General features: G+C 40.2%; 1 protein-coding gene across 1 annotated transcript in view; it reads right to left on the bottom strand.

The window, feature by feature from the left end:
• The window catches only part of ATP10A (ATPase phospholipid transporting 10A (putative)), a 166,007-nt gene that overhangs the window by 50,124 nt on the left and 103,474 nt on the right, over positions 1–12,409 (bottom strand). Inside the window, exon 8 of the mRNA XM_032805580.2 lies at positions 908–1,125. Within this exon, the coding sequence (XP_032661471.1) occupies positions 908–1,125 (218 nt within the window). The remainder of the gene's footprint in view (positions 1–907; positions 1,126–12,409) is intronic.

Here is a 12,409-nt window from a genome sequence, read left to right as displayed (position 1 = left end):
TTTTTTTCTCCTGCTGATGATAGCTCATCTCAATTGATTAGACTCTTCCTGTTGGTATGCATACTTCCACCTTTTCATGTTCTTTGTATGTATAAATATCTCCTGTCTATGTGTTCCATTCTATGCATCCAAAAAAGTGAGCTGTAGCTCACGAAAGCTCTCAGAGTATACAGGACCTAATTCTTCTCTCCATACAAGCAATTTAACTTTGGCAAAATTGCATTGGCTTCCATGTAAAAACACTGTAACAGAGTAAAACAATCTGGCCATGCAATATTAACGAGATAGCAATTTGCAGGAGGAAAAACATACACATGACACTTAAAAAGACATGTAGAAATTAGTCATGGAAAAATTATGAGAACATTGTTCCACTTAACTTTTCTGCATATGCAGGAAGTTTTTGTTTGTTTGCTTTTTAATGTAACTTGCTCTATTTAATGATAATCTTGAACCATTTACAGTTGAAACGGTGGAATGACTTACATTTCCAATTACAGGATGAATTCGAATATATTAATAGCACAGTTCCCAATCCAGTACTTACTATTCATGCATTTGTAAATCACTGCTTCCCAAAAGCTAAGATAGCAGACATAGACCAATTAGAACTCTTGTTTTTAATCCTTAATCTAACATCAATTACTGTAAACAAAGGGAGGAAATATGTTGTTCTTGAAAATCAAGGAATACCCAAAACAAAGGCTTGAGTTTATCTTTCTGAACTCGAGTGATGACTCTTTATATAAGATCTCTACATACTTGGTTGTTTTAACAAAAAAAAGTGACGAAAAGGAAAAAGCCAAGAAGATGAAAGCTATGAAAAGTACAGATTTCTTTATCTTTTCCCTTTAAAGAAATTGATACAAAAGATACCAGCAAAGCACATTTGTTACTCACAACTGACCATGGGGCTACTGAATGCAGTGTGCTTGGAGAGAATGCTTGCTCTTTTTGCTTCAGCCCTGCTGCCAGTGCGTCGGTGGGATTTCATACTCAGGCTTCTGTGGACAACCTTAATGCTCTGATGACTGCTGACACTGTTCCGCTGGGATAATGTTTCTCCTTTAGCTGCTGTTTCTTCCTCCTCGGAATCAGCTTCCTGATACATGGCTAAACGTCTGGCTATTGACAAAAATACACAACGTGTAAGATTACACGTTTTGTGACGAAGAAGACAGAAAGAAAAGTGGTAGCTAAAACTTTCTCTATGTGGTCTAGTTTTAGTATTATATTGCACTTTACTGTAAGAATGAATGATGCTATTATTGAAATATAACAGGCTACTCTTAACTGAACAGCAATATCTTTTGACTAATGCAGATAAAAGAATTAGCAATTTAATTCAGTACACTGCCTGCCTCATTTTCAGCTCAGTGTGACAAGGCTATTCGGCTCTGCAGTCACTCACAAATCAATTGATGCCCATTATAAAATCTCCCTCCATAACATTTTTCTTGCTAAAACTATCCAGAAAATTTGCTTTTCAGTTATGATCTGTGAAGGAAAAACCTAAACTTTACTGTCCTCCAGCAAAGATCGAGAAATTTTGCCTCATGTATTTCTGCCCACAAAAATTTCAGAATGAATCTATCTATCTATGGTACTTATAAGGCCCTCATTATCTTAATATCAGAGCACTTCACAATCTTTCCATTTTATAAAGGGGAACTGAGGCACAAAAAGGCTAACTAACTTGCTCAAGTTCACACAGAAAGTCTGTAGCAGAGCAGGGCCAAGAAGCTAGGTTCCCAAGTTCTAGGCTAATCATTGGACCATCCCCTCTGAATGAAATCCTTAGCAAAACAAACATGACAATGCTAGGTAAAAGTACAGTAAATAATCAATGGCAACACTTCATCAACAATGATTTTTAAAACCTCTCGCTATGTGTAGAGTCATACTGTAGCTTATTAGTGCTGTAGGATTGAAAACTGCTATGAATCGGGGTATTGCAATGGCTTGATTCTATTAGTTATGTACTGCAGAGCACAAATATTAAGTGTGCAGAATTAAGTTTGCTTCAGAGTTTTCCCAGCAAGTTTTCCCATTTTTTAAATCAAATCTTTGATCAACTGTGTAACTACAAAAGTTTATGATAACAAGCTACAGTGGCAGTTTAATCCACATAAGGAAGATATCACTGAACAAAAAAATGTGCAAGGCAGTCTTGATGTAGCGCACATCTATTTCTAGCAGATTTCATTATTTCTAGGGCTGTCAAGCGATTACAAATTAATTGTGATAAATTGCGAGATAAAAAAATAATCACAATTAATAACAGTTATAATCAAACTGTTAAACAATAACAGAATACCATTTACATAAATATTTTTGGATGTTTTCAACAGTTTCAAATATATTGATTTCAATTACAACAGAACACAAAGTGCACAGCGCTCACTTTACATTATTATTTTTGATTAAAAATATTTGCACTGTAATAAAGATAAACAAAACAAATGGTATTTTTTTCAATTTACCTCATACAAGTACTGTAGTGTAATCTCTTTATTATGAAAGTGCAACTTACAAATGCAGAATTATGTATAAAAACTCCATTCAAAAATAAAACAATGGAAAACTTTAGAGGCTACATGCCCACTCAGTCCTACTTCTTGTTCAGCCAATCGCTCAGACAAAAAAGTTTGTTTACATTTATGGAAGATAATGCTGCCCACTTATTATTTAGTGTCACCTAAAAGTGAGAACAGTCGTTTGCATGACATTGTTGTAGCCGGTGTCACAAGATATTTATGTGCCAGGTGCCCCAAAGATTCATATGTCCCGTCATGCTTCAACTACCATTCCAGGGGACATGCGTCCATGCTGACGACAGGTTGTGCTCAATACTGATCCAAAGCAGTGCAGACTGACGTATGTTCATTTTCATCATCTGAGTCAGATGCCACCAGCAGAAGGTTGATTTTCTTTTTTGGTGGTTGAGGTTCTGTAGTTTTTGCATCAGAGTATTGCTCTTTTAAGACTTTTGACAGAATGTGTCACACCTCCTTCATTTCAGATTTTGGAAGGCACTTCATATTCTTAAACCTTGGGTCGAGTGTTGTAGCTATCTTTAGAAATCTTCTTTGCGTTTTGTCAAATCTGCAGTGAAAGTGTTCTTAAATTGAACAACATGTGCTGTTTCAGTGCACATTATAATGCTAGATGAAAATGTACTTCTTGTTCTTCACCAACATTTGGTTAAAAGTATGAGAATTTTTCAGGGCAAATGAGTCTAATTAAACATTGTCTCCATTCTCTCTTACACATACAGCAAAACCTCAAAGTTACGAACACAAGAGTTATGAACTTACCAGTCAACCGGACACTCTATGAAACCACAGACACAGAGCAAATACTTTACTGCCTCAGGGATTTTAGCTCTGGGACTCAGGGCTTCAGCTGGGGAAGAGGGGGTTTAGGGCTGCAGCCACAGGGTGAGTGGGGTCAGGGTTCTGGGCAGGGGGTAGGGGTCAGGGCTTCTGGCCTTCAGAAGCACCAAGGCTGAGGGCTTCACCCCCATGTGGGGTGCTGAGGCTCGGGGCTTTAGCTATGAGGGGAATGCCGGTTTCAGCTCCAGCGGTCCTCCCATAGGGAATGCCCCAGCATGCTCCCCCCCAAAGCTGAAACTGGGAATGGAGCTGTGGGAAGCCCAAGCCCTGGTGCTCCCCATGGTACAGAAGCCAGGAATGGAGTCACGGGGCTGAAGTTCTGAGCCGCAGCATGCTCCCTAGATCTAAAGCCCAGATCCCTGGTGCTCCCGAGGGTCAGAAGCACTGACTCCATGCCCCTACTTGGAGCCCTGACATCCCTCCCCCACATGGTTGCAGTCCCAACCCCCCTCAGTGGCTGAAGTCCGTAACATCTTGTTCACAGTTAAGAACACTTCAGAGTTATGGATAACCTCCATTCCCGAAGTGTCCGAAACTCTGAGGTTCTGCTGTACACACCAATGTACTCTGGGAAACATATGCTCATTTTCATTAGCATGTTTTCACCTCAAAGCAGTATTACCAATTCGCTTTGCTAACCACCAAAGATACACTTTTACAGCTGATGCTGCAAGCTTTGGAGCAGCACCCTCAATTCCCAGCAGAGTCAATGGGAGTTGTGGGTACCCAGCATCTCACAGGAACAGGCCCCAGTGGCCTAAGATCGCAGACTCAAGTTTGCCACAAGCAATAATCTTTCTTACAGTTGATAATGTGCACTTGAATGGTATGCCCAGGGAATGTCATACTGCTCTGTATTATGCACCTTTGCCAGGGAAAAGGACCAGACAAAATGACTACTTTTATCTTTATAAAATGTTCCACACAGCTGGTCAAGCTCTTCTCCAACTATATTGCTTACTAGCAGGCCATGGCAGTTTTGGTTGAATGCCTGACTTGCAGAGTCTTTCCAAATACATATGAGATCTTATAATCACATTCAGGAAAAGTTTCTGTTTTGAAAACATCTTGCAAAATGCAGGACTCCAAGCACAACCCCGAGCTAATTATTATTTTATTCTACAGACGCACAAATCAGAAGCTAAGTGAAAATGCATTACATGGAAAATGTACCAAAGTTGCCTTTGCATTCCTTATCTATATAATTATTCATTGCTTTTGTCTCTTCTATTTTTAAAAAATCTTTTGTTTACTGAAGAAGCACAGAGTAAGTGTTTTCTTCAAATGACATTCAACAAGCTTATCAATATTATATGTATATTGTAGTCATCTCTAGTCTGCACATAAGCAAATGAAAATATTCTGTTCCCAAGAGAGATTTTTTTTAGAACTTTAGTCATTCTTGCCATTTTAAGCCTAAGCTTTACCCCTAAGCTGAAGTAGATATAAGATCACAGTCTGAAGTACAGACACTCGATTCTCATCTCATGAGAATTTGTGTTCAGTATCATATCAGCTAATCTCTGGTGGTCCTCCAGATTTACACCAGCGTACAAGAGACGAGGCTCAGGCCCACAGAGTGGAATAGGATTTTGGCTGTTTCTGAAACAGTCTTATATTGTGTATGATAAGTATTAAGAGGTGTTAGAAACTAGGAGATGTAGTTTAATCTATGCACTATGGTTCCTAACTCTTCAACTGTGCAAAACATGTTTCTTTAGGCACACTATGTTCTCTCCACCCATCCCTCCTTCTAGCCTCAAATTCAGAACCTTTTCTATGAACTTTACATCATGAAAGACATTGTTTTGGGATGGTTTCCAGTGTCAACAGCTTTTACTCACTGAATACTGATGTCCTTTCCCCATGTAGAGGATTCTTTATTTGGAGTAAATACGTACACACCTTTCAGAACCACGATAATGTAACTGGGAATATCAAATTACACAATCACATAGCTCATGTTATATAATCTTTCATATTAAACAGAGTAATAAATACCAAAAAATCAGTGTTTTGTCTATGAAGTAAGAAGCTCACTTCCATTACATTTGTCCTATTCAAATGCAACAATAAAGTGTTTAACATAACTACACTATACTAATAATCGACTAGGGTATTTGGTGAGATTTTTTTTAAAGATTTATTTTTACTTAGCCCTTTGCTTCACTTATTAATACAAAATGACCCTCCATATCATCCAGCGACCTCTATTGGAGTAGCACTGTAGCTTTCCTATTAGGATAAAGGAGTCACTCTGGCACATTGGTAGCTAGACACTTGCAAGAGGTAGTCATGACACACCAGAGGAAGCTCCATGAGCAATATCTTCCAGGTAAACTGCAATCAGTATTCCCCCTCCTATACAAGCGATTTTTCAGCTGCTCTGTTCTATGTCAGGAATACAGCATTATGAACATTGCCCTGTCACCACTAGCTGAAACAAGGGAAAGATCAAAATTAAACTTATTTAAATTGGTAAAAATGGAGTGGTGACAGTGAATCCTAATGTTGCAATGCATATAAATGTGTAATTGTTGATAATTATAAGGATATAATAATTAATAAAGACAGTTTCAAGCAGTTACAGCTAGGGATAACAAGATGATGGTTTTGGAATAATTCAGCCTATAAGAATCAGGCAGGCTAAGATGAAATAAAGGTTACTCCAAAACCTGAAGGGAAGGTTCAATTGAGCATGGCACAGGTTTTCAATCAGGTCCAGCTTTGATTGAGAGATGAGTTCAGCGACTGTGATTGGTTCACAAAAACAGACCAATCAGGGAAGGCTTAAAGATGATTGGTGGAGGGTATGCTAATGATAAGGATTGAGGAAATAACCAATCAGAATAGGCTAAAACCTATATATAAGGCAGAGGCCTGACAAACTTGCGTCACTTAAGAGAAGAGCAAGTGAAGAAGAAGGAAACGGAGAAGGAAGATCAGAAGAGAGCTGAAATCACTTAAAAGGTTGGAGCCATGGCAGCAGTAGTTAAGAAGTAGCCATGACAGAACAGAGGGGAAGAAGATGGCAGAGAAATAAGCATGAGGACCATAGTATAAGGAATTAATAGGACATATGAGTGTCTCTGCCTGAGATAACAAAGTTGGATGTCCATGTATGTGTGTATTTATTACTAAGTATGCAGTTTTAATGTTTAAGAACTTGCTGTCAGCATCCTAGATGTGACTGATCACTGCATGTAGACTGTAACCACTTAAAAATTATTTCCAATTGCATAGTATTGCAGTATTGGGTACTTTGATATGCATACCTGAGCTAACGGGAGTAATATTTTGTTTCTTGATATATGCTTTTAAGGTCAGGGAATATTTGCATATTGAATAAAGATTATTTTGTTTTTTGAAGTATCCTGCCTGAGTGTCAATCCTTCCATTGGAAGGTTGTCCTCCTAAGAGTCAATAGAGTTAGTCTATCCTGGGGAAGTTTTCCAAGGGTCAGAGGGAAACTCTTAGTAAAACCCTGACAATACCTCTCAGGTGGGCCATCCCCTTTCACCTACCCAAAACAGACAAATTGATAAGTGGGTTACTGATATAGGCAGATCATTGTGAGGGTGCCTGGAGTCTGATTTTGGGGGAAGCATCTGAGACCCTCTTCTCCCCTCACAGATCAGTGCATGACACTTAGAATAGCCCCCTCCCACCCTGTTGCCACTTCTGAGGTAGAAAAGTGCCAAGGTTCCCCCCTTCCTTCCCCTCCAGTTCCTTAAGGCAGACTCACCAAACCTTTTCTTCCCTTAATGCCTGAGAACTATTTTAATTCTTACAAGAATTTCCCAGGGCATAAGCTAAGATAAAACTTCCTCTGTGTATTGAAGGCCTCCGATTACATCCATGCTGAATGCCATTGTGCTTGTGTATTAGACAGGTTAAAAACACACACTAAAAATACACTTAAAACACACAATTCTAGCGTTGCTGACCCACCTCCCTTCCTCAGGGACAAATTAAACTATTATTCTTTTCACAAAGCAAAAGAAAACGAAATAGGAAAAAACAAATCAGCTACATGAATGTGTTCAAGACACCCCACCCTGTTAGCAGATGTTGAATCTGTAGGGATAGGGTTAAGTGGGCCCTGACACTGATGACTCGTTACCCTGTATAAACATAAGGGAGGTGAGTAGTCATGAAAGCGCAACAGCCAACTGTGGGGAAGAGAACTGAGTTGATCTTTATCATCTTTTTAAAAATTTCCTATTAATAAAGTCAGATCCCCAGGATGGATGCAAGGTGAGTTTGGACTGGGCAAATTATGTCTGTAGGTCAGATAAGGAAAGACATCTATGCTGGGATATGTAAGGGTTAAGTAAAGACCTGGGTAACCACTAGCATGGTATTAGGGAGGAATGCACAGGCAGGCACTGTCTCTTTGCTTGATAGATAAAATGCTATCCTTCTCACTTTCCTTCTGCTGGTTAAGGATTGATAAGCGTTGCAGCTGCATAAGGAATGTGGATGACTAAAGAATACCCTTTGTGTAAAGAAGCGTTATCTCCTCCTTCCTTCCTTTCCCAGCTACATAAATGAGCTCGGGGTCGTGGACCCCTCTTCCCTTCCCTGTGAACTGCTCATTAACGGAACCTGTGGCTGCAATTACTGCAAAGAAATGTATCTTCAAGGTAAAAATGTCTGTAAAATATGCTTAATGCTGTAAACAGTAAATAGGAGTGGGGATAATTATATTAAGTGTATGGGTATTCATATTACTAAATAAGGGTTTTGGGGGCATTGTAGTAAATGTGGGTATTTCCATACGAACTTAGATAAAAGAGTATGATGGAATTAATTCAGTGCTTACTCAACAATTGGGTTGAGGGCAACAAGTACCGCAATAAAGAAGCCCATTTACTCCATCCGCCTCTGGCTCAGCCTGCTCTTCTTTTCATTCTCTAACAATCTGCTCACAAGAAAACAACAGTTATGGTGCAAAATTTACATAAAACTGAGAAAGTGATCGCATGACGTATGCCATCCCAGCCGAATCTTCACCAAGGACAGACAGACAACATGCCAAGAGGGATCTCATTTTCCCAAGACAGTGACTAAGAAATCTGGCTAATCCAAATGGAAAATGATAGGGTTTTCACCATTCCCTTCCCTCTGAGCTTCTCTTTCACTCTTCCACTTTCTGGATTCACCCCTCCCAAAAAAAAATTGGAGGGAGGGAAAAATGCAAAGAATGAAAAATTATGGGTTCTCTGCTGTGTGTGACTGAGCTCTTGGGAATTAAACTTGGGTTTCGACAGTCAATCATTCCATACACAGTGAAAAAGTAAAATTAGAAGGATTGGTGACCACATCCCTGGACGAGTCTACTATAAAGTTAGATTTTGGAAAAAGCATCTGGGGCAGATGCCAGGCTGATCATCATCTGGCTGCAGCTAAATCATATCATGTGTGTCAGAGACACAATCAGGTCATTAACTGCTGCAGGGATCTGTATGGTCAGTTTTGAGATGTTAGGTGCCAACTAATTGTGTCATTAATTCCATGGATGTTGGAAGAAGAGCATTCTGAAATCATGGTTTTTATTACAAGATGGGGTTTATCTTTTCTTTGGTTGCCTATACAGTTATTTTTAGACTGCTAGTGTGAAGCCTACTAGCCTGAGTCTGTCGACTTGGGCTGGAAGGTTCACTCCAAAATGCTGCGTAGACATACCCACTGAGACTCTGGCTGGACGATGCTATGAGCCCTGTGCTGGCCTATCTCAGGCACCTGTCCCCACAAACACTCAGCCCATCACAGACCCAGACTGCAGAAGGTGGAAGTGGTGCTACATTTATCTGTTCTTCACACCTCAAATCTATCAGGGGTGCCTCAGATAAGGCATCTTCATTCCAATTCATTCATCTGACAACAGAAACCAGAGCCAAAGCTCATTGACACCTTGTTCAGACCATCACCTCATTAAGAAGGCATCAGAGTTCTCCCAGCTCCCAGACAACAAGACCGACCTCTAATCCCGATTCAACCACAAAGACCCCTGGACTCCACCAAATTCCCAAGCAAGTTAAAGGACAGAGGCACTCCCCTCTACATCACTGAAAATATCACACATGTTTGGATGGCTTTCAAACAGCCTGGATCTGTTCCCCCTTTGTTGGTGATTTAACCAACAAAGAAGTTACCTGCATTCTCAGAGATCAGTATATTTAATTCTCAAGAAGTACTGAAACCCTGAAGGAGTCTTGATCCAAGCTCTGTAAATCCAACCTATGCCTTCACAATTCAGGCAACTGCATCTGTTTGGTCAGACCTCAGTAGTTCGGCCCGGTTACCCACTCTCAAGCTTCCAGCTTCACAGCTATTGCCTTTCTTGGGTGTCTCCCTCCCTTCTAACCAGGGTATTTCCAGGCTGCGGAGTTGCCTATCTTCACTGTGTTATTCCCAGCAGAAACAGGATGCCTAAGCTCTCCTGTGTGCTCTCTCTTGAGGAAAGGTTAACAGTGTGACTGCCCACAGCTGCCATACAGCTCCTGCTATGCAAGCCTATTTTATTCCTAAGGTAAAAAAGCATTATTGAGAAAACATTAAAAACAATAAAAGAACCTACCCTAAAATGGGCTCTGGCAGGAATAGTCCTTCAGTACCCCAGCCAAAGGGTTTCTTTGTGGTTCAAGTTCATCACTGAACTCAAATTAATATGCAAATTAGATATAATTAACTTAGGTTTAAACAGAGATTGGGAATGGTTGGGTCATTACACTAATTGAATCTATTTCCCCATGTTAAGTTCTCCTCACACCTTCTATGGGTCATCTCGATTATCATTTCAAAGATTTTTTTTTCTCCTGCTGATGATCACTCCTCTCAGTTGATTGGACTCTTACAGTTGGCATGGCTACTTCCACCTTTTCATGTTCTCTGTATGTATAAATATCTTCTGTCTGTGTGTTCCATTCTATGCATCCGAAGAAGTGAGCTATAGCCTATGAAAGCTTATGCTGAAATAAATTTGTTAGTCTCTAAGGTGCCACAAGTACTCCTCTTCTTTTTAAGTTCATCACAGTTTCAGCTCAGAACAAGATCCTAACCTTATAGGGCCTCAGGAGGCCAAGTCCATCCACCTTTCCCTAAGGACTGGGGCCCTCTATTGACCAAGGACCCGTCCATTTGCTGGATCAGGAAGAAGGACCTGAGCCCATTTAAAATCAGGTGATTTAACCAAAAATCCTTTCTTTGTCTGGAGAATTCCATTTGAATTAATATATGGATACTTCTCCAGGGGATGGCTTCAGATAACTGGAGGAATTTCACATTAGCATCCCCCTCGCCCTAGATGAGTTATGTACACAATTGCCTATTTAATAAAATAGATTCCAAATGGTATCAAACCTAACTCAGTAAGGTTTAACTTAATTCAGTAAAGTTTATCTTAATTCCACCAGGTTGGACCACAATGTTGCAGGATATTGTCAGTTTGTCACATCTTTCATGGTTCGTGAAAGGGCGTCATGAGCAACTGGTGTCACTCCTGACTGAAACAGCCAATGCCTTATTCAGGGAAGAAATTTTTCCTTCCTTGTTTAAACACACAATAGCTTGACCAACACTGAAGAAACCCACTTCAGATATCAGTACTAGCTAAGTACTGGCCAGAATCCAATCTCCTGTTCCCTACCAATCTGGATTCAGCCCAGGATGTGGGATGCAAACAGCTTTAGTGGCACTGATGCATTATCTACTGCTGTCAATGGATAGAGAGTAGACTTCCATTCTCATTCTCGTGAACCTCTCTGGAGTTTCTGATATTGTCAACCATTAGATACTTCTGTCCCGCCTTAGAGAAGTCGAAGGGGACCAGGGAAATGTGATATAATGGTTTAAGTCCTTCCTTGTGGAAAGTTCCCAAAGAGCAGTGATGGAAAATTACACCTCACCACTAGACCTCTCATTTGTGGAGTTCCACAAGAATCAATTCTCTCAACTGTCCTATTCAACATGCAACACCAGTGAACTGATCAAATGACAGGGACTTAAGTACTAGCAATATGCAGATGACACACAATTCTGCCTGTCCTTTGCCATCTACAACCACATCATGACAATCAATATGCTTGGACAAAATTAGCTCATGGATAAAGCACAACTGGCTGAAGCTGAATCCAAGCAAGACAGAGGTGATGCTGATGGGTTGAGAAAAGCAATCTGAAGAGCTCGCAGCCATGGTTCAGGATACACACTTGCAATTGATCAATTTAGTCTGTAGTTTAGAAGTGGATTTCCCACTAACCCTAAGCTCTCACATAGCAGCATCCCTGAATAATACTTTCTACCATCTCCAGTTGGCTAGGAGATTCCATCCCGTCCTGGCAGATGATGACCCGGGCTTGGTTATACACAACTTTGTGAGCTCCCATCTGGACTACACCAATGAAATATATCTGGACACATCAGCCCTTAGGACACTCCAACTCAGACAGAATGCTGCTGCAGTTCTCAGCAACACAGGCTACTTGAGACCATCACACATATCCTCTTCTCCCTATACTGACTTGATATTCTGTGGGAAGCCAAGTTCAAGGGTTTAGTACTTATCTTCAAGGTTCTCCATAGTCTTTGCCCAGGATATCAAAAAAAATCTCCTAAAACTTTGGGATGAAGATTATGATTGACAGTTCTGCTTCTCAGGCACAATAGAACTTTCTACCATAAGGGTTAAACTTGTTTGTTCTGGAGACAAGACTTTCTCAGGGGCTGGTTGAAACTGTGGAATGAACTCCACACAGGAAATAAGGATCATCACAAACCTCATCATCTTCCAATTCAAATGTCAACTACATTTCAACTTTGCCTTCCCTAACATAAACACAAGGTAGTGTATACATTAAACCAAAACCAAAATTCTACCAAAACAAAATTCTGCACTGTACATGCAATTTTCACAGTGGGAAGAGGATGAATGAAAGTACACAAAGCACATGTGACAATCGTTACTTATGCTGCTTAATGCACTGCTGGAAGATGCTAAGGTACTGTGGTGA

The sequence above is a fragment of the Chelonoidis abingdonii genome, chromosome 1, assembly GCF_003597395.2.
Source record: "Chelonoidis abingdonii isolate Lonesome George chromosome 1, CheloAbing_2.0, whole genome shotgun sequence".
Lineage (NCBI taxonomy): Eukaryota > Metazoa > Chordata > Testudines > Testudinidae > Chelonoidis > Chelonoidis abingdonii.
The sequence above is the reverse complement of the archived record's forward strand: the minus strand, read 5'-3'. Positions and strand labels throughout refer to the sequence as shown.